Source organism: Geotrypetes seraphini, chromosome 12 (assembly GCF_902459505.1).
Source record: "Geotrypetes seraphini chromosome 12, aGeoSer1.1, whole genome shotgun sequence".
Taxonomy (NCBI): domain Eukaryota; kingdom Metazoa; phylum Chordata; class Amphibia; order Gymnophiona; family Dermophiidae; genus Geotrypetes; species Geotrypetes seraphini.
The window spans coordinates 37,505,623-37,528,266 of NC_047095.1; the positions used below are offsets into that span (position 1 = coordinate 37,505,623).

General features: G+C 43.2%; 1 protein-coding gene across 5 annotated transcripts in view; it reads right to left on the minus strand.

The window, feature by feature from the left end:
* MIGA1 (mitoguardin 1) overlaps positions 1–22,644 on the minus strand; it is a 98,912-nt gene that overhangs the window by 39,070 nt on the left and 37,198 nt on the right. For all 5 annotated transcript variants that reach the window (XM_033916641.1, XM_033916642.1, XM_033916640.1 and 2 more), the window contains one exon: positions 3,701–3,801. In XM_033916641.1, coding sequence (XP_033772532.1) covers positions 3,701–3,801 — 101 coding nt within the window. The remainder of the gene's footprint in view (positions 1–3,700; positions 3,802–22,644) is intronic.

Consider the following 22,644-nt stretch of genomic DNA (forward strand, 5'->3'; position numbering starts at 1 on the left):
TTTGCTCGTTGTTTTTCTTTTTGGCTCAAAGGTCTCCAGGATCAGGGAGAAGGGAGAGATTTTTACTTACCAGATTTTAGGCAGAAGAACAAAAGAGAGCGAAAGAGTGGCCTAGTAGTTAGAGCTGCAGCCTCAGCACTCTAAGGTTGCAGGTTGAAGCCCAGCAATGCTCCTTGTGACCCTGGGCAAGTCACTTAACATGCCTTTGAGTGGTGAGCCCACCAGCACAGATAGGGAGAAATACTTGAGAACTCGAATGTAAACCACTTAGGCTATACGTTGTCTATAAATACCAAAACAAACAAAACATTTTCTCTTATAAATATCCAGTCTCAGTTTTACAAAGTGCTACGTGGTAATAAGAGAAATCCTTTTCCAAATCAATCCTACGGATTTTCAGGTCTCTAACAAGCAATCTCTTAGTTCAATATGAACCGTGATGTAGTTCATTGAAATTCTGAATCTTTATTTGAAGCAGAATCACTTTTAAAATATTCCAAATTAATTCCACATTTCCCTACAGTTGTTCTTGTCTCCACAGCCACTGGTTCTATAAACAAGAATCTAAATGAAGTGCCACAGCTCTATGAAAGCCTAGCTGACGTCTTTCTCTTTGTTTCCCTTCTGTATTTCTTCCAAGGAGTTCTCAGAAAAACAAACAAACAAAAATCTTCACTGATGCTTTTCTTGTAAACTAGATTGCCAAGACAGAGTACATAGTTTTGCTTCTCAACCTGCAGAAAAAAGTAATGTGTAAGGGCCATGTGTGTGCTCATTCTTAATTTCCTTGTGGTTTAAAGGCGGTATAAATCAGGTTGGCGCTTATCAAGTTCCACTAGTATTTTAGAACAAAATCTGCAGACACAGAACCTATTCTAAACTGAACTAGTTAGGAAGGTGATGAGTGGCCTAGTGGTAGAGCACCCAGAGGTTTTGGGATCAAATCCCAGCGCTGTTCTTTGTGACCCTGGGAAAATTACTTAATCCTCCATTTGCCCAGGTACAAAATAAATATCTGTATATATGTAAACAATTTAAAATGTGTAATCATAAAAAAGCAGTATACAAGTCCCGTTCCCTTCTCCTTAAATGGAGCTTAAGCATCAGTTTTACAAGCATTAACGTATAAACCATAGGTTCCCAAACTTTTTTGAATCAGAGTTCACTTTTTCAGTGAATGATTCAATAGCGCCCCCCCCCCCCTTTGGGTAAACTATATTGTACATACTTCCTTTCAGCATCTGCTTCCCTCTCTCTCTCCCCTCCTCACTTCCCCTCAGTGTCTGTTACCCTTCCCCCCTCTCCCTCCACTTCCCTTCAGTGCCACTCAACCTCTTCCCCTCATTGGGCCACCTTCCTCTCTTCCCCTCACCTTTGCGGGCGCTCTTCATAGTTTTCTCTTTCTGAGTTGTCCGGACGCAGCAACATTCTCACCAAGTCCCGCGTGACTGCCCTAAAGTTTCTCCTCTGACGCACTTCCCGTTTCTGCCTGGGCGGCTTGTGTCAGAGGAGAAGCTTTGGGGCAGTGCTGCCATCAGTGGCCAATGGATTTGCCAATTGCTCAAGGGGGCGACGGCTGGTCTTCAAAGCCCCCTCAATATGACTTGGACACTAAATGCCCTCCTTAGACTTCTCAGCGCCCACTGGTGGGCGGTAGAGCCCCTGTTGGGAACCAATGGTCTAAACCAAAACAAAAAAGAACTGTAGACGAGCATACAAGATGCAGGCTATGTTTATTAAAACAACTATTTATTGCGGTTAATGTCACCACCTTTTTTACAAACCAGGAGACCCATAACGCTTGTATAATCTTACTGCTTCTTGATATTTCTGTGCATTCAAAAACTTTTTTTTCAAACTCTGCTATATGCAAATTAGCGATATCAGGGGCCATAGAGGCCCCCATAGTTGTTCCCTTAATTTGTAAAAAGAACTGGTCTTGGAAACAAAAATAGTTTTGTGTAAGAGCCATTGTGGCTATAGTGATAATGAATCTATTCGGTATGCAATCATGTGTGTTCCTATTATGCAATGTATTCTCAATTACCTGTATTGCCTCCATTTGTGGGATATTTGTATACAGTGATTCGATGTCCAAAGTTACCAATATCAAATCCTCTAGATCCGCATCAAAATTGTCCAAGATAGTAATAATATGTGCTGAATCACGTACGTAAGATGGTATAAGTGGTACGTATGGATGTAGAAAGAAGTCAGTGAAATCCGATAGGGGTTCTAAACTGAACCATTTGCTGAGATGATAGGTCTTCCTGGTGGATCTACAGCTGATTTGTGGATTTTCAGCAAAATGTATATTGTGGGAATCACCGGGTTTTCATTAATGAGGAACTGTTTCTCCTTTAGAGCAATAAATGCAGTATTAACTAATTCCTTAATCTCTTCTAAAAGATCAGGCGCGGGATCCTTGTCTAAAGGCATGTAGAAGATTACATCATTAATTTGCCTAACAATCTCTCTTATGTATTTGTCCCAGCAGAGATCACCGGCAGGTGGCAGGCTCCTTCGGCACCAGCACGTCCTGCAGGTTGGTGCTGCGTGCCGGTGCCCAATCACGGTAAGGGTAGGGACAAAGGACAAACCTCTCTGAAGCACATTCATCTTTATTTCTGATAATGCATGCGCTATCTTTCTGCCGCACCCCAGCCCTGCCCAAAACATGCTCAGACCACACCTTCCTGCCATTTTGGACTTATTTATCCCAGTTTTCTAAGATCAGGATTTAGACCAGTGGTCTCAAACTCGCGGCCCATCTCGCTAGGTACTATTTTGAGGCCCTTGGTATGTTTATCATAATCACAAAAGTAAAATAAATCAGTTTCTTGATCATATGTCTCTTTAGCTATAAATTACAATATTATTATTAAGACTTAGCCAAAAGGAAAGATTTATAAACTATAAAGAGTTTTACCTCATGCAGAATTGTCATTTCTTTAATAAGACATTAACTATTTTTTTCTGAGGCCCTCCAAGCACCTACAAATTGAAAATGTGGCCCTGCAAAGGGTTTGAGTTTGAGACCACTGATTTAGACATATATGCAATATGCATGTCTAAATGTCAGTTTCTGCAGGTTAAAAACGTGAATAAGGCCATTTTTACAGCTGCAGTAACAGGGGCCATAGCACATGGGAAAATCCTGGTCAAGAATGAGCTATGGCCACTTTATATGAACATAAGAAGTTGCCTCCGCTGGGTCAGACCAGAGGTCCATCATGCCCTGCAGTCCGCACCCGCGGCGGCCCATCAGGCCCATGACCTGTAATGTTGTAGGTTAGTAAAAGCACTCTTGGTTCTTTGAACAAGCTTCTATGGTGCATCCTCATGAGGGTCAGAGGAAGGCTGGAGTGGGCTAAAGCGTACAGTGATCGATTGTGGCATGAACAGATATTTTAGAATTTATTTGTTTTCCATATTAAAAATTTAGTCTTTAGAATATTCCAGCCTTTGTTATCCACTTTGGCATTCTAGTGGAATATCAAGCTTAAAAACATAAACACAATGAAATAAGCTATAAATAAATAAATACTTAGGAAAATGAAATAATAATATGTTGTTGAAACAAAATGATATAAAATGAAAGAACATTTTTCCTGCATGCCTCCTACTTTACATTCTTTCAAATGAATCTGAAAATAATTTGTCATTGCCAACGTCTGCACAATTTCTAGCTCTCTCCTACCTCGGCCGCAGAAATAAATGAGTCTGTAGAAGCAATGCTTAATGTATCTCGCAGACCAAAGTCTTCAGTACTATCCTTCACGGTGATGTCGGTATCTTTATCTATGTAATACAAAAAAAAAGAAGAAGGATAAATAGGTTTATTTGTTCAGCTTAGCAGAGCTGATCAGCAATCAAGGGGTTGGATTCATCAAGATCTTTTCTAGCAGATGTAGAATGGGCCAAAAGCCCTGATAAATCACACCCTAAGTCTTAAATATGAAATAGTTTCCTTTTCCCCCAAGCTAAAAAAAAAAAAAGAGCACACTATATTCTATACATATATGCAAACTGACTTCATTCATCCATGCAAATGATTTTTTGTTTTTTTCTCATTATTTATTCAATTTTCACTTTAATTCACAAGAATAAATCTTGTTCCATGCAACAGAGAAAGAAACAAATTTTTACCAATTATACAAAATTATCCCTTCCTTAGACCACAATGTAGGGGGTGTGATAATCACATAATATTTGAGATAATTATATTAAAGAGTAAATTCAAAGGAAAAAGCTTAGTGTGGCACGGTTACCATCTAATTATAGTTCATTCTTAATCAGTCCTTAATGATCTTTTTGACTTTTAGGAACTCCCTCAAGTGGTCTGGAGAAAAAAATATGTACTTAATTCCCAAATACCTCACCAGACATTTACAGGGGTAAGCTAAAAGGAAAGTAGCCCCCAGTTTAAGAGTTTCTTGACGTAGGGAAAGGAGATCCTTCCTTCGCTCTTGAGTAACTTTTGAGACATCTGGATAGATCCAAATCCGTTGTTCTCCAAATAGTTTTTGAGAATTCTTAAAGTATAGTCTTAAAATCATGTTTCGATCTTGCTCGAAAACAGCAAATGATTTCTTATTGATGTAAAACAGCCAAGTACCCATACATTTGGAATACAGGAAGTAAAGACTGGCTTTGTTGTGCTGGTTTCTAGCCACCCCAACGCAGCATCTCAAAATGGGATTTTTGGTCACCTTAACACAGGGAGGAAAGTATTTAAAGCAAGCTAAAACTTCCTCAGGACCTTTCTCCACCCTTCGCTCACTGCTTTTTTCATTATGCACTTAAGTTTGTCAGCTGGTCTTTGAATGTGTACGGTGCCAAGAAACAGAGCTTTTGAATTTACAGGAAAGGAATCATTTGCCAAAATCACACTGATTGTAAAAACATTCATTTTTTAAAAGTTGTTTCCCCCCCCCCAACTCTGCTTAGCATTAAGCAATTATATAGTATACATCCCTTAACATATGCTATGTCTTCCCAGAGATGCAATGTTGGAATGGTCATTTTTCATAACTTTTTCTATTCATCCTTTTCCTTTCTGTAGATAATTTTTCCTAAGACTCTGATGTGAAGAAATCAGAAAGCGATTAACGTTTTGAACCAATTCTGGATCAAGGACATAGTCAGGCAACCAATATTGGCCTGAGCCCAAAGTGGGTGGACATGGGAACCCTGCTCCCGCCCTTCCTGGTATCTTTCCCTCTCTTCCCCTTCAAGTAGGGGGCTCCTACATTCACTCCCCCAACCACCGGTTCTTCATCAGCAGTGAGCAGCAATGCATACCTGCTGCTTCCACCAGTTCTGAGCCTTCCCGTTGACACAGCTGCCTAGTATTGCAAACAAGAAGTTGTGTTAGAGGGAAGGCTCAGGCCAGCACAAGCAGCAGATAGGAGTGAAACAGTACCAGGATGTTGGGGGAGTGCAGTTAGACTCAGTGACGTAGCTAGGGAAGTTTGGTGCTCAGGGCAGTGGCACCTGGCATCGTCGTGCCGTGCGCCCCGCCCCTCACTGCTTGAGTGCCTCCCCATGCCCCCCACATACCTCTTGAAATGTTCGCCGGTGCGAGCAGCATCTTCCACCTGCTGCTTGCGCTGGCCTCGGCTCCCATCTGACATCGCGTCCTGGTGCCCACCCAGGCCCACCCATGGCTACGCAGCTACTCTGGATGTACCATATGTCACCATGTCACGAGAGAAAAGCTGAGTCGGGTCACGGTTTCCTCCCCCCCTTCATGTTGGAATTTTTTTCCCGTTTCCTGAAAAAACTGGAAGCAAGAATTCCCAGCATGCAATGAGAATCAAACAAAGTGGCTCAACCACACAGGAAATGTCACATTCCCCATTGTCCAAACAAATTTTTTTCCCATAACAGTTGCAAGAACCACTGTCAAATACAGTGGTGATCTGAAAATATTCTGTGTTTTTTATCTGTGTTCACATCACCACTCCGCCTCCCTCCCTCCCTCACACCACATCCTTTCCAGCTATCAGTGTTTTCTGTTTTGTCCTTTATTGAATAAAATACTGCTTTGGAATGCAAAATCACTTCAGAAGGAATTCATTCATGGCTCTCTCGCCTTGTTTTAGAATGTCTAGGATGCCTTCTAATACAATACTTTATCTTAATACACTAAGTGGTGTTCTGGCATTTATCTAGGGTTACTTTAACCTCAGACATTACAAAAGGACTGCTGAGAATGTGTGTTATTTCCAGTACTCAGTCAAGACTGCATGCTTAATCTCACCACATCAGCTGCTATGGCTAAGATTACCAGATGTATGGATTTACCCGGACATGTCTTCTTTATAGAGGACTGTCCAAGTGTCTGGAAGGATTTTGGAAAACCTGGCAGTTTGTCTGGGTTTTGGAAGGCCCCGGCTCTGCCAGAGCTCAGGACTGCGTCGGGAGGCCCTCCGAACATGTGCAGATGCAACGTGACAATCTCCTATTTCAAATCCATGGCTGGGCCACCTCGGATTTGACCCTGATCTGTTGGAGGGGGAGGGGGAAGTTATCATATCTCTAGAGCAGTATTTCTCAACTCAGTCCTGGAGTACCCCCTCGCCAGTCAGGTTTTCAGGATATCCACACTGAATTTGCATAAACTTCATTTGCATACACTGCCTCCATTATATGCAAATTTCTTTCATGCATATTCATTGTGGATATCTTGAAAACCTGACTGGCAAAGGGGTAACTGCAGGACCGAGTTGAGAAACACTGATCTAGAAAAAGGAATTGAATTATCACACAATTGCAACCCTGCCCTATGCTTAAAAACTGTTAATATAAACACTATTACACAGTGAAGTGGCCTGATGCTAGCTGACATGAAAACATTTGCTCATCGGTAAAATTTATATATATATGACTTTTAGAGCTCTTAGAATTGAATTATACTCTTTATCCAGGTGCTAGATGAAAAATTGTGTTTATTACAGATGATTCTATAATTTCCTTAAATACTCTACTCTGTGTAATTCTGGATCTAAATGTTGGACTTGAGAACATTTAGTCTATTATATTTTCTTGCCTTTTTTTTAATTTCCTTTTTTAATTTGAATCTAGACTATATAATTCTTTTCTGTACAAGTGTTTTGCTTGAAATACAATTAATAACATTAACAGCGGGATATGTATTGGCCCGCTCACCCTCTATCACCCCCACCCCCACACCTACCCCCCACCAATAACCAAGCCACACTCTGCTTATGTATAAATAGCCGCAGCTCTGTTTATTAACAAACAATTAATTTAACACACTCACATAACAAAAACAGTTTCCCGAGCTACACCTTAAACATTACCAATAATATTCAGCCCCCGACCCTGCCATGCCAGTAAGGGTCTGGGGGGTGGCATGTCCCAACATGCCCTTTTAACCAGAGACACCAGAACCTGGGCACGGCTCCCTGCTGGCACCCCGCTCATCTCCTGATGAGCTCCACCATACAGTAGCTCGGGATAACCACCAACCCAAACTCAGCAACCCACCGCACCAGAAAAAAAAAAAGGGGGTGGGAGGGTGGGCAGGAAAAGTTGCCCCGGAGGACCCAGAAAGAAGCCGGGTCCTCCGAGGTCCTGGCTTTATAGGCTCTGCCCGACTGTTGCCCCGCACCTCGCCTATCAGGAGGACGCCTCGCGGCGGGGAAAAACTCACCCACCGCTAAGCTGCCTCCTGCCTTCCTAAACCTGCACAATCGCGCAGCGTGCTTGTCTCCATGGGAGGCAACGCGGGCCCTCCATCCCCACATTACAGCCGCCCATTGAGACGAGGGCTCTTGGACTCTCCTTTACCTCAAGTCAAGATTTGGTTGATGTTTTCTCTGGACGTACCCCACCTCAGAGAAATACCCAGCCTGAGGTAATATGGCTATAGATGACTACATTTGAGGAGATGTAAGACTGCAGAATGGGGGGGGGAGGCATTACAATTTTGGCATATTCAGCAGGATCTTGGGTCTTTTGTGAAACGCAACTGTACCGGGCCGCTGGAGGCTAGAAAGGGGGCCAGGAAGAGCAGCTAAGAGAAGTCCAGGCCTGTGCTGGGCCCAAAATGTTGGTACACACCCGTGCAGTGACATGGGTATGCAGTGACATCATCACTGATGTCACACATGCATTAGTGTTAAGGGGGGCAAGGCCAGAGGCTCCAGGTGTGTTCTGGAGCCGAATTAAACACCATCCCACCAATGGTTAAGTTCTTAATGGTGGCAGGAAGGCAAGGAGGGTCCTGGGAGAGAGAGCAGTGAGGGACTCGGGTGGCAACGCTGGCACGTGACAATGTTTTGGGCCAAGTCCAGACATCTTAGCTGCTCATTCTGGCCCCCTCCTATCCTCCAACAGCTCGGAACAGCCAAATTTCCCGTGGATCCAGCATAACCACTAGATCTCGTGTCAGACTTGCGATCGGGTCAAGGGCTGCCTCTCAGGGCTCTGGACAATGCTCCAAGCTTCCTCCCTGGTACGTTTTTTATGTTTTCCCTATCCTGGTTACATTAGATAGTGCCAGTTAATTAAATATGCCAGTTACCTCTGAGCCCTCTGTTCCCTGTTCCAGACCTTCCCCTCCTAGGTAGTGAAGTAGAGACAAGGAGGGTGAAGGTGGAAACGGGACTGGACAGAGCACACAATGAAGAAGAGCTAATTTGTTCTTTAATTCAGTCTCGCCCCTCCTGTCATTTCCCCTTACCTCATTTCCTGTCTCTCTTTTAGGGAATGGGGGATAGAGATCATAAAAGGGACACCAGAGTGAACATAGCTGAACAGACAAATGCTATGCTGCTTCCTAAACAGCTCTCCTCCTCTGCAGATGCAGTCTGAGAGAGATGTCAACTATTTCAGTATTTCAGGATGTTAAATGTTTTTACTGTACGCATTTTGAGGTAAGACCAATCACATAGTAAATGACGGCAGATACAGACTCGAATGGTCCATCCAGTCTGCCCAACCATACATGCTCTATAAATTAATTATTTAATATAAATGGTCCTTTTCTTAGATATTTCTGGGCCATAAAACTAGAGCCCTGCCCGGTAGTGTGCTTAGTTCCATCTACTGGAGTCTCCATTAAAGCTCACTCTAGCCCAGTGGTCTCAAACTCAAACCCTTTGCAGGGCCACATTTTGGATTTGTAGGTACTTGGAGGGCCTCAGAAATAAATAGTTAATGTCTTATTAAAGAAATGACAATTTTGCATGAGGTAAAACTCTTTATAATTTCTAAATCTTTCCTTTTGGCTAAGTCTTAATAATAATATTGTCATTTATAGCTAAAGAGACAGATGATCAAGAAACTGTTTTATTTTACTTTTGTGATTATGATAAACATACCGAGGGCCTCAAAATAGTACCTGGTGGGCCGCATGTGGCCCCCCCAGGCCGCGTGTTTGAGACCACTGCTCTAGCCCATCCTAACCATCGAAGCCCTCCCCAGCCCGTCCTTAATTGAATGTCCACAAATGGGACACAGGCCTTGCAAGCCTGCCCAGTACTGGCCTTAGTTCCCTCAATGTATACCCATTATTTTCTGATAGAGATCCTCTGTGTTCATCCCACACTTGTTTGAACTCTGTCACCATTTTCTTCACCACCTCCCTGGGGAGCGCATTCCACACATCATCCACCCTCTCCGTACCGAAGAATTTCCTAACATTACTCTTGAATCTACCACCCCTTAACCACACAAACTACAGATGGAAAAAGTATGAATAAAGTAAACAGAGAAAAGTCATAACTTTTTTTAAGGAACGATTTTTACAAAAAAAAAAATCAGACAGAGGCAAACAAAATACAAATTTTGTGAAAAGTGCATTTCCACCGCCGTTACTGTTCAACATCTGAGAGCAATATGCTGGTACAGGGAGGAAAAAAACCAAGAAATTAAATGTCACAGAATTTTACTAACATTACTGGCAAAGGTTGTAGTGTAAACAAAAGGGATCATTTGGCAGGTTGCTGAATCTGCCTTAGGGCACTAAACTTTAATCAAGAACAAAAATGACACTAGTCAGAAGTATATGCGCAAGCTTATTACAGAATCACCTGAGCACAGCAGGATTTTCACATTTTGCTGAACATGGTATTAACATAGGTGGCTATCCTACAGCATTCCAAAAAAAAGCCCTGCAGATAACTTGCTGAGAAATTCAAATTTATGGAGTTCTGCAGTGATGCATAAAGTGGGGTTTATGATATCTACAAACCTGTTCCCTGACTTCCATCACCAGAATATTGGGATGCCACATACAGCTTCCACAACAGGAGCAAGAACCAGCTACACCCAGACCAAGTCGAGGAGACAGGCAAGTACGAAACTGAGCAGAAGAAAAAAGGACCCTGAACAGGGTTGCCAGATACTTTTTTTTTTAAAAAAATCCTGCCCGTTTACCTTGAAAAAGCAGCCCAACAACAGCCCAATGTAGTTCTTCATATTCCCAAGAGTAAATAAGATAAAAATGCCCCTAGTAGACTGAGTATTCATGCCAGTTTCATACAGCTAAAACTCTCAAATATGCTGACACTTCAGAAACTTTGGCATACAATCTTTCTGAAATCAGATTGTCATGAACTTGTAATTGTACCGAACGGCCAGCGAAACTAACCCAAAGATAAATAACGGTGGGAAGACCATCGGGCATGCCCAGCTTTAGATTCTCCATCCTTCCCACTCTCCATAATAATTTCAGTTACTCTAAACTAAATGCATACATAAAAGTGGCAACAAAAAAATGATCACTTGTAACGAGAGCGTGTATGATCATCCTAAATTATAGGCACTGGACAGCATTCTTGAGGTGCATGCATCAGTGTTTCATACATTTCAAATATGCACTGATACTGAGACTACTGACACCAAGACTACTGATACCGAGAGAATGCAGACACACCTTTTTGGCACTGTACAATATCTACTAGCAGGGATCTTGCAACTGGCTGTGCTACTAATACAAAGTATCATCGTCTACAACTTATCCAAAATACAGCAATTAAACTTATCTATAAGGTCGGGAAATTTGATCACGTCATCCCACTCTTTCGTGAAGCTCATTGGTTACCCATTACTCACCGTATCACCTATAAAACTCTGATGCTAGTTTTCAAAATCAAACTTTCACATATCCCATCCTTTCTTGATAAATTCATTAGCCCTTTTTGCTCTCCCCGGACTCTTAGATTGGCCGATCAGAATCTTCTGACCATTCCCTCTATCAAAGAATTTTATTTCACTAGGAAATCAAACTTCGCCGTAGTGGCTCCTACTCAATGGAACGCCATGCCACTTCAACTCCGTCTTGAAAATTCTCCTGATAAATTCAAGGTCAGATTAAAAACGTTTCTATTCAAGGACGCATACCTCAGCACTTAAATATTTCCTTCTTAATAGCTAGAAAATTAAACACCAACCACTTTTAAGATGCGATCCCATTCCTCAATGTCATTCCCCCTCAATTTTCCCTCCCTTTTATACTTTTTTTGTTTCTGTTTTTTTTAAGATGTATTTATTAACTTTCCCTCTCCCTTTTATCCTCAAGCGCATGTTTGTACCTGTAGCTTGTCTAATAAATGTTCACACTTCCCCTCCTTTTAATTTATTTTACTTTTTAATTATTATTTTAACATTGTAAACCGGCCAGATGTCTCGATGGTCGGTATATTAAAACTTAATAAACTTGAAACTTGATCCATGGTACCAGCAGACTACAGAATGGGAAAGGTATGGCCATGCGCAGAGCCGAGGGGTGACCAGAGGCCTCACACATCTCCAGTCCCCAAAAGGACCCATCACAGGAAAAACAAAAAGACAGTGCCCACCAACCTCCGACGTTCATCCTTAGTTACTGATGCTACCGTTTACCATTGCCGGCTCCCACAAAATGTGCGGTGATAATAACTATGGCACCTCTTTTATTTTCCTGCATTGGTGGCTTGTCAAACGAAAACGGGGTGGAAATAACGTGCTTTGACGTCACAGGCAAACAAAATCTTGCATGCTCTAAGCATGACAACTGCGCTGCCTAAATACCAACTGGCTGCGCTGGAATAGGATGGTAGAAGGTGGGCAGAGACTGACATAGTAATGGGGCAGAGTGGGAATGTTATGCTTGCAGCCCAAATTACAGTGACAAAATCAGAAACCAGCCCCAAAACACTGCAACCTGCAGTTGCTCAAAATTTCCTGCAACCAACTTTCGAAAGCAGCCCAATTGGGTGAGAAAACAACAGACCTGGCAACTGTTGGCTCTGAAAGACAGAGAAAGAGTTTTGGGAGAGGGTTGGACCAAACGCTACTAAACCAATCAGATCCCAAGACCTAAAAAATGAAGGCCAATGAGAAGGGGGGAAGAAGAAAACATTTTGGAATCGACAGGGACTCCAAGGAGAATTCAGTCAGGAGGTGGAACGTGAGAGTAAAAACCCAAAAAGAAAGGGATGCCCAGGTAATGCTAGATATAGAGGAAAACACCTCCAAAAACTTGGCTCTATCAGAAAACAACTGTGAGCAGCTTGCTTGAAATATTACTTTGAGGAGCCTGGAGAATCGCTTCCTTTCATAAACATATTATCATCTTCATTTATCCATTTGCTTCTTCTGTTATCTCTCACAGAGTACATTTTCAGAAGGGCACCTATCTAGCATGCTATGCACCTACTTTTCAGCCTGCACAAATCCAACTGTATGCTTGTATACTTTTTATTTGAATACTGGCTTGCTATGTAGCTATAAGCATGCATGCATGCCCATTTGCACTGTTTGAAATGTATGAAACACGCATGCACCTCAAGAATGCTTCCGTTTGCTGCAGCTAAAAGCAAGCACACTGTGAAACCAAAACTTATCAGCTGAAAAACCAGATAGGTGGATTGCTTCAGGAGAAGCTCAATTTCTACACACACAGTTCATTCCCAAGTGGCCCCCAGAAGGATATCATGTATATTTGAAAAAGAGGGAGTTACACTAGTGTGCATGCTCCAACTGCTCACGGCACCAGGAAGCTAAAAACATTTGCCCATACTTCAAAATAAAACAAATGACTCTCCCTAAAGGCACTCCAACTAAGATAGTATAGTAGCGCTAGATAATATATCAATGTTTTATAAGTTCTTTCTTAGTCCAGAATCTTTACAACAGTACATCTTAGGAATTCAGATATCCATCCTTATCATGATTCCAAGTACTAATGGCAGCCATGTCACTCTAGATAGCAAAGAAGTAGAAAAGGAACAAAATATACATGCTTGCAAAAAAGACAAATGAAATTAACAGTGGAAACCAGAACAGCTAGTCCAAAATTGAACCAGCTGTCTGCAAAAGGCATTAGAAACCAAACCCAAACTCCAGTGGAGAGTAACTGCCAAAGAAAATTATGAAAGAAATTTGAAAACACCTCAGAGTTACAAAAGCCCAGATGACTATTTATGTGTATCTAGAACACAGATTTAACCATTTCACAAACTCTATTTTAGTTTCAAGAAACACCCCCATGCCCTACCCATGAGCCACACCTGCAACCTATCCTGCTCAAAAAACTGAACTGTTTCAGTTCAAAATTGCAGGCCACTGGGTTCTGAAAAACGTTGCTCTCCAACTAGTGAAAGTGGAATCTACAGTTACAGAAAACACTGTCACCCCTGAACTTTCAACACTTTTGAATCTCATTATCAAAACATACGTTGGAGCTGAGAACAAAACTTCATCCAATCCTGTCTTTCCGGCCTTCCTTTGAATGAATGAATTGATAGGAAAACTTGATCAGATAAGAGGGTGACAGATAAGAAAATGTATTTGTTAAAGAACAGGGAAAAAGTTGTCTTTAAAACAGAATGGGCTCTTTTTACTAAATGGCAGCAGAGGTTTCTAACGTGGGCCGGTGAGGTAAATGCTCTGACATTCATAGGAATTTTATGAGTGTCGGAGCATTTAATTCACTGGCTCATGGTAGAACCTAGAGAGCTGCATGGGAACGGGGACGACGGGTCGCGGGGATCCCATGGGGACGCCTCCGAGGGTCGCGGGGTTCCTGCGGGGCTAGATGTACTCAGCTGCGAGGCTAGTCTTCTTCCTACTTGCCCTGCCGCAGCACACAGCCGAACGGAAGTCTTCTCGATGTCAGTGCTGTGGTTGGAGGGAGGGCTTAAGCAAAGCCCTCCCTCCATCCGACATCAGCGCTGACATCAGGAAGACTTCCGGTCGGCTGTGTGCTGCGGTAGGGCAGGTAGGGAAAAGGCAGTGGCGTACTAAGGGGGGAGGGGATGCGGGGAGGGCGGCCCGCCCCGGGTGCAGCACAGCCAGCCAGGTCCCCTTACCTCTGTGGCGCTTCCCCCGACCGACCGACAACAGGCCCGGTCCGACAAACCTCCCTGCCCTGTAGCCGCAAATCTAAATTACTTTCTTACAGCAGCTTCAATACTCCAGCTGCTGTAAGAAGGTAATTTAGATTCACGGCTACAGGGCAGGGAGGTTTGTCGGACCGGGCCTGTTCTGTTGTCAGTTGGGCGGAGAAGCGCCACAAAGGTAAGGGGCAGGGAGGGAGAAAGGGAGGAGGAAAGTGGAGAGGAAACGACGCTTAAGGTAAAACTGAGGGGGGAGAAGGATGCTGAAAGTACTGGGAAAGACAGAGGGGGGAGAAGGACGCTGAAAGCACATGGGGAAGACGGGGGGAGAAGGACGCTGAAAGGACAAGGGGAAGACGGGGGGGAGAAGGACGCTGAAAGGACAAGGGGAAGACGGGGGGAGAAGGACGCTGAAAGGACAAGGGGAAGACGGGGGGGAGAAGGACGCTGAAAGGACATGGGAAAGACAGAGGGGGGAGAAGGACGCTGACAGGACAAGGGGAAGATGGGGGGGGAGAAGTAGTACCGCATGGTTTAAATAAGGAGTTATAATGGGCCACTCTTGTCCAGTTAGGTTGTCTTGGGGACGCGTCTGTAATATGTCATCCTTAAATGAGAGAAGAGTTAAACTACATCTAAAATTATGAATGAATATGGATTAGTAAGTAGTAGGGACCGTCCTGACGTCAGACGTTCACATGGTTCACGTTGACGTCTATGATGGGACGGGTCTTTAAAAACAGGAAGTCGGAAATGCCTCCTCCATTTCTGGAGAGTGAATTGGTCAGTTCAGAATGTAGTGTGAGTTATGAGGTAAGATAACAAGAAATCAGTGGCGTACCTGGGGGGGGGCGGGGGGCGGTCCGCCTCAGGTGCATGCCCCAAGGGGGTGCACAGGAGAGAGCTGGACGGGGTCCTGTGGTGTTAAATACATCTCGAGCCGCGAGGCTCGTCTTCTGTTCCCACCTGCCCTGCTGCTCACATAGAGCCGATCGGAAGTCTTCCCCGATGTCAGCGCTGACGTCAGAGGGAGGGCTTAAGCAAAGCCTGCCCTCAGACGTCAGCGCTGACGTTGGAGAATACTTCCGGTCGGCTATTTGTGCGCGGCAGGGCAGGCAGGAAACAGAAGACAAGCCTCGTGGCTCGAACTACGTTTTGCTGAGAAAGTTGCAAAGATGGGCTGGGAGGCAAATGCGGAACACAAAAGGGGGGAGGAAGTGCGTTTTGGACACAAAGCATGAACTTGGGAGAGAGGAAGGGAGGGAAAGAGATGCTGAGGTAGGGGATGGAATGGGTTTTTGGACACAGAAGGCATGGACTTGGGAGAGAAGAAGGGAGGGAAAGAGATGCTGAGGTGGGGGAGGGAATGGGTTTTTGGACACAGAAGGCATGGACTTGGGAGAGAGGAAGGGAGGGAAAGAGATGCTGAGGTGGGGGAGGGAATGTGTTTTTGGACACAGAAGGCATGGACTTGGGAGAGAGGAAGGGAGGGAAAGAGATGGTTGTGTACACGGGGAATAGAAGAAAGGAGAATTTTTGGTCATAGGGAGGGAATGAAGTACAGATAGTGGCATACCAAGATGGGGGAGTGGGGGGGAGCGGTCCGCCCCGGGTTTACGTCCCAAGGGGGTGCACAGCTGGCCACCATCCAGTGTTCTCCCTAGGCCGGCAAACTGCGGCTCTTTAGCCACTTGAGTGCCACCACCGCCATTGGGAACAGGCCGGCGCCGAGTTCTCCCTGCTTTTCCCTGTGGGGCCGACAAACTCTCGCCACCCGCGTCAATTCTGACGTCGGAGAGGACGTTCTGGGCCAGCCAATCGCTGCCTGGCTGGCCTAGAATGTCCTCTCCGACGTTAGAATTGACGTCGGGTGGTGAGAGTTGGTCGGCCCCGCAGGGAAGAAAAGCAGGGTGAACTCGGCGTCGGCCTGTTCCCGATGGCAGCAGTTACAGCCTATTCCCCAGTGGTGATGGTGGCAGCATTTTCCCAATGGTGGTGGCATAGGGGACGGCAGAGAGAAAGAAAGAAAGGGGGGGACAGGGAGCCAGAAAGAAAGAAAGGGGGCAGGGTGAAACAAAGAAAAATGGGGCACGGAGAGAGAGAGAAAGACAGACATACAGAACGAAATAGGGTATGGAGAGAGAAAGAAAGAAGGGGGCAGGGTGAAACAAAGAAAGAAATGGGGCACGGAGAGAAAGAGAAAAACAGACATACAGAAAGAAAGGGGGTATGGAGAGAGAGAAAAAGAAAGAAGGGGCAGGGTGAAACAAAGAAAAAGTTTGGGGAGGGAATGAGGTCTGGAGGAGAGGAAGCATACAGGAGGCTGAAAGAAGGGAAGAAATTTTGGATGCACAGTCAGAAGAATAAAATGCAACCAGAGACTGATGAAATTACCAAAGGTAGGAAAAATGATTTTATTTTCAATTTAGTGATCAAAATGTGTCTACTTTGAGAATTTATATATGCTGTCTATATTTTGCACTATGGCCCTCTTTTACCAAACCGCAATAGTGTTTTTTAGTGCAGGGAGCCTATGAGCATTGAGAGCAGTGTGGGGCATTCAGTGCAGCTCCCTGCGATAAAAACCGCTATCGCATTTTAGTAAAAAGGGAGGGGGAATATTTGTCTATTTTTGTATAGTTGTTACAGAGGTGACATTGCATAAAGTCATCTGCCTTGACTTCTTTGAAACCCGCGGAATATAAATGATAATTAACATTTTCTCTGTGTACAGCGTGCTTTGTGTTTTTAAAATTTTATTGTTGGTAGATCATTTTGACTTGGCCACAAAGGTAAGGGGGAGGGAGGGAGGGGAGCTGCTGAAAGACATCTAGTAATCCTTGCAGGCTTGACTGTGCAGGGAATTATTTTTGTAAAATCATGTTTTGTTATGTGACTGACATTATTTAGACTTTAATTTCTATGAATGAATAGAATGAAAATGATATAAATTACTTGCTTGTTTTTATGTGCGTGCACTGAAGGAAAGTGGAGAGAGAGTGGACTGAGGACACTGAAGGGAAATGGGGAAGAGAGAGTGGGGAGAAGACGCTGATTTATAAATTGACAATTGTACAGAATATTGTTTCTTTTTATACTTTAATATAAACAATTCAAGGCTTGTGTGAATGGAATCAGGTGGTTTGCGGGGATGGGGACCGAGCTTACGGGGATTAGTCCAATAAAATGGTATTTTTTAATTTCTCATTATTTGTTTTATTTTTATTTGTTAATTTGTAAAGTGGTGATTGTTATATATCAGTTTTTTCAAATTTACATGTACTGTCTTTATATTTTGCACTGTATTAGAGGACATGTGTTACTGTTTTTGTGGTGTTGCATTGTATCCAGGATCTGGTTTCTTGGCGGTTCAGTTTAACTTTTGTCTACATATTTCTATTTTTAGTTTGTGATTATTCCATATTGGGCGAGGGTGTATCTCTGTTCCGGGTGTATGAAAAGAACATAGTTTTCAGTTGGCATTGACTACAGGATCAATTGACTGTGCAGGATCTGGCTTGTTTAGTTTTACAATGTATGTGTTGATGTTCTAGTGCTCACTGCAGTGTTTAAGATGCTGCCTTTTCCTAGGTACACTCTTGTTGTGTGATATGTGGATTGTTACTAAAAATCATATTTTTCATATAGATGGGGGGGGGAGTGTCAAAAAATGATGGGCCCCGGGTGCCACATACCCTAGGTACGCCACTGCAAGAAATTTCTAAAATAAATAGGGATAAGTGTTTGATTAGTTTTAAAAGAGATTAATAAGAGTAATGTATTCTGTTTTATTATTGCAGGGAGTGATAGCCTTGAGAAAACCGTTGGTAACACATGGGTGAAACATGTCGGTTATCTCCCTCTTTCTGTGAACTGAGATCAGAAGTTAAACTAAATAAAGCTAAGTAAACCATATTTATAAATTATTTAAGATAAGAAGAAAACGGAAAGTTTACAAATGAATAAAAATAAAAAAGTATAAATGATCCAATGACGAATTGAGGTATAAAGTCGCCCACTATGAGTGTATACTGAGTGGGGAGGTGGCCTTGCTGAGGATCGAATGGTTTCAAAAAACACTGGAGTGAATGAGGTGTGATGATATATGGTTTATAGACCATATATACTGGGGTCAGCGATATATTATTGCCTCTTTCTCTAATATTTAAATAAGTTAAGTGCCTTTTTTTCTAATTCAAAAATACTGTTGTCATACAGAGAAGGCAATAGGAGGGTACTTCTGTAATCGGGCACTAGAAATTAAGGGGAAGAGATAATGGTTACTGCAGATGGGCAGACTGGATGGGCCATTGCTGCAGTAAGCACTAGTGTGTGCTTACCACAGGTTAAAAGGCTTGTCGCAGGACATGTTCTGGTGTCCTGTAGTAACATAAAAGGCAGGGAGTAGGAGTGACAGTGCGAATCAAATAGCATTTGGGATATTGATGCGTGCTGATCAGCACGGGGGCCCTTACTGCCTTCAAAACAGGAGGCAGCAGGGGTTCATGCCTTAATTTTTTTTCATGGCCGCACGCTAATGATAAAATAAGCAAATGGAAAATGGAAAAATCGGCCATGCTCCAGCTGTGGGAAAAGTGGCCTTAGTATATGGAAAAGACCTATGTAAGCTGTGCGCTAAATAAATAAATAATATATCCAAGAAAAAGGACAATTTAAACTAAATCATTAATTTATAGAGCATGTACGGTTGGGCAGACTGGATGGGCCATTCGGGACTTTATCTGCCATCATTTACTATGTTACTATGACCTTACTATAGTAGAACATCCCATGTTATACCACATGCAGCTCTTCTAGTATCAGCTCATCCTGCACCCTAATGGGAAGGAAGAGATCGGCTGACATGGCCAACTGCTTTGCAAGTGAAGAAGGTGGAAGCTCCCAAGAGCAAGAACAGCCTCACACACATAAAGCAAGATCGTGGGACAACTGCTTGGCTCTCAAAACTTGTTGCCCTGCTAGGCCATGCACTTTCACCTGGGTGGATAATAAATCTGACTTTGCCGTCCTATGAAAGAAATCTCTTTAACTATATTGCATTTCAGGCCAGACAAATTCCTTTTTCATTTTTTTTAACTGTTTATAGAAAAACTTGCTAGTGAACATTAGCTGAAAGGAATCTCGTGTATCGGAAAACAGTGGCCAAAAAAAAAAAAAGTATTTTTCAGACTACTCACCATCTGTCTGACAATGTGGTTTTTTTTTTCAGTTGTGCAACTTCAAAAATGCTTTCAAATACAGTAAATCATCTTAAGGCATTTGAGGGAGGGACAATAGAATCCAAGAACCAGAGCTACAAAAAAACCTACCAGAGGGCTATGGGGAATACGCTGAACCTTTACTGCTCCCCAGGTGTCTTTACTTAATGTGAACCTGAAACGCAGCATTACAAAGGATTAATGCTTGTGCAATACATCCTGTGCTGCTGATATTACTACAAAATAATGTATCCCTGTTAAGAAACGTGAGACGGATTGCAGGTTTCAATTTTGAAGTATGGCCTCGGATTTTGAGATGACAACCCTTCTGGGAAATTGTATTTGCCAATAGGCTCCAGATTTACTCAATAGCTTTGATCTAGTCCTGGGTTTACCTCACTGCATGCAGGGATTTTTAGTCTTACCTTAGGAAATGCAAGTGAGAAATCAAAACTACAAGGCCCAACGTGTAACAGGGTACACTCAGGACTGGATCCAATCTGTTGGGGAAATCTGGAGCCAGTTAGAAACCCATCCCCCAGTTTCTCTCTTTCATAGAATCTATTGATTTATTCCCATTTTATATAATCACTTATAAAATCCAAAGCACAGAGAACAGTACAATTAGGGGGCAAATCTTCAACAGGCAGCCTCAATAGACATGGGTGAAGCTACTGCTTGCCTTGGATCAGTAGCATGGAATGTTGCTACTATCTGGGTTATTTCCATCTACTTGTGACCTGGACCGGCCACTTTTGGAAACAGGATACTGGGCCAGATGGACCATTGGTCTGATCCAGTAAGGCTGTTCTTATGTTCATATGATATAAGGCTATTTTATAATAGCACATAGGCCCAGATTTCATTATGCAATAGTTAGTAGAGTGAAAATGATCCCACAAATTAGATCCACAACCACTTCTGATACTAAGTTGGAAAGGTGCTACTGCATGACAGGGGTGTCAAAGTCCCTCCTCGAGGGCCGCAATCCAGTCGGGTTTTCAGGATTTCCCCAATGAATATGCATAAGATCTATTTGCATGCACTGCTTTCAGGATTTCCCCAATGAATATGCATAAGATCTATTTGCATGCACTGCTTTCATTGTATGCTAATAGATCTCATGCATATTCATTGGGGAAATCCTGAAAACCCAACTGGATTGCGGCCCTTAAGGAGGGACTTTGACACCCCTGCTGTATGACAAAATGAAGTTGACATCTCCTTGGGGTTTTCACATTACTCAATAAGAAGTTTAGAGAATCTGTGGCTTGAACCCTGGCTTAGAGAATGGCAAGGGAGTTCTAGTTTGCTGCCTCAAGGTCTATGTCAGCTTTTCATAAATGCTTGTTGTACTGCATGTGAAATGCTGCTGTGAAATGCTACATGTGAAATGCTGCCGAGTATGACCGAAAATAACAAGCGTGTTGAAATAAGTATGTGCATGTTGTGACATGTTTCAAGGTTACTCATGCACAGTTGCAGCTCAGTGCGAATCTAACATTTCAAGAGACAGGATGTCAGGAGAGTCCTCGTGCTCGATTTGGAGCGCTGTTCAGTGATAAAATAAAATTTCTCACAAAAGAAGGGAAAAACCGAAAGGAGATCCATGAACGCATGACTGCAGTTTATGGTGAGTCTGCCCCATCATCCTACAAAGTAAAATTTTGGAGCAAGCAGTTTAAGTGGGGGAGAGAGTCCATTGAAGATGACCCTCACACTGGATGGCCTGTGGAAGCAACTTCCACAGAAACGTGCAAGAAAGTTGAGGATTTAATTTTATCAGATGAATTAAGGTTTCCCGAATAGCTGATGAAACGGGCATCTGAGCAGGTACATGTCATGGATACAGTTAAGGGGAACGGTTAATCTGCTGGCTGGGTTGGTGGGCAGTGGGGAGTAGGGTTACGGATTGAAGGCTGTACCCGATTCTGTTTGAAAAGAAGTATAGCAAGTGTGAAATCTAAATCTAAATGCCTGCTATTCTATAACCCATGCATGGCGCTGTCCGATATGCCCCGACCCAACCATGCTCTTCCCAGCTCCACATCCCCTTTGAAATTTGAGCACACAATTTGTAGAATACCAACTAAGGGAAATTATTTGCATAACTGTCAATTAGGCAAATTAACACCAATTATAGCTAATAATTAGTTAAGGCCAATTAGCAGTTAATTAAATCCCCCCCCCTTTTATGAAGCTGCATTAGCGTTTTTTTATCGCTGTCCATGAATTCTAATCGTCAGGAATTCTATGAGCGTTGGAGCTTTTACCGCCGCAACCAGTGATAGAAAACACTAATGCAGCTTCATAAAGGAGGGGGGGGGGGGAGGTAAATCATTACATTACACTTGCAACTAACTTTAGCCTACAAGTTGCAAATGCAAATTTGTGCGCCAGACAGAAATTTAGGTGCATAACTTTATACAATTAGGTGTTATGCGGATAGGGCCAGAGCAGTCCCAGAACGTATCTGGATAGTGGCAAGTTCCAGTCTGCTATCCCGATAACTTACCCAGATAACTCAGGAGAGCAAAATGGCTCAGGAGGTTTTACAGGTGGTAAACTGTTGTGCCTGGTAAAAGCTGTAAGCTACCCACAAAGCAATATGGTGAAAACAGTTAGCTTAGCAGGGTTGAAAAAAGGCTTGGATAATTTCCTAAAGAGAAATCCATTGTTGAGATGGCTTGGGGAAATCCACTGCTTATTCCTAGGATAAGCAGAATAAAATCTGTTTTACTACTTGGGATCTAGCTAGGTACATGGGACCTGGATTGGCCACTGTTCGAAACAGGATACTCGACTTAATGGACCTTTGGTCTGTGCCAGTATGGCAGTTCTTATGTTCTTAACATGCAAATACCTGGTGGGAATGCATAGTATGAACCTGGCCAATATTCAAAACGATATACACAGGCAAGAGAGGCTTAAATCACTGGGGCTGCTCTGTCGCTGATATTCGGTGGCACTGAACATGGCAATGCCACGAAATATAGGCTCTGTCTGGCCCAAAACATTTGTGGGCAAGTCTGGGGCAGTACATGGGGTGGCAGTGGTAGAAGCTGGCAGTT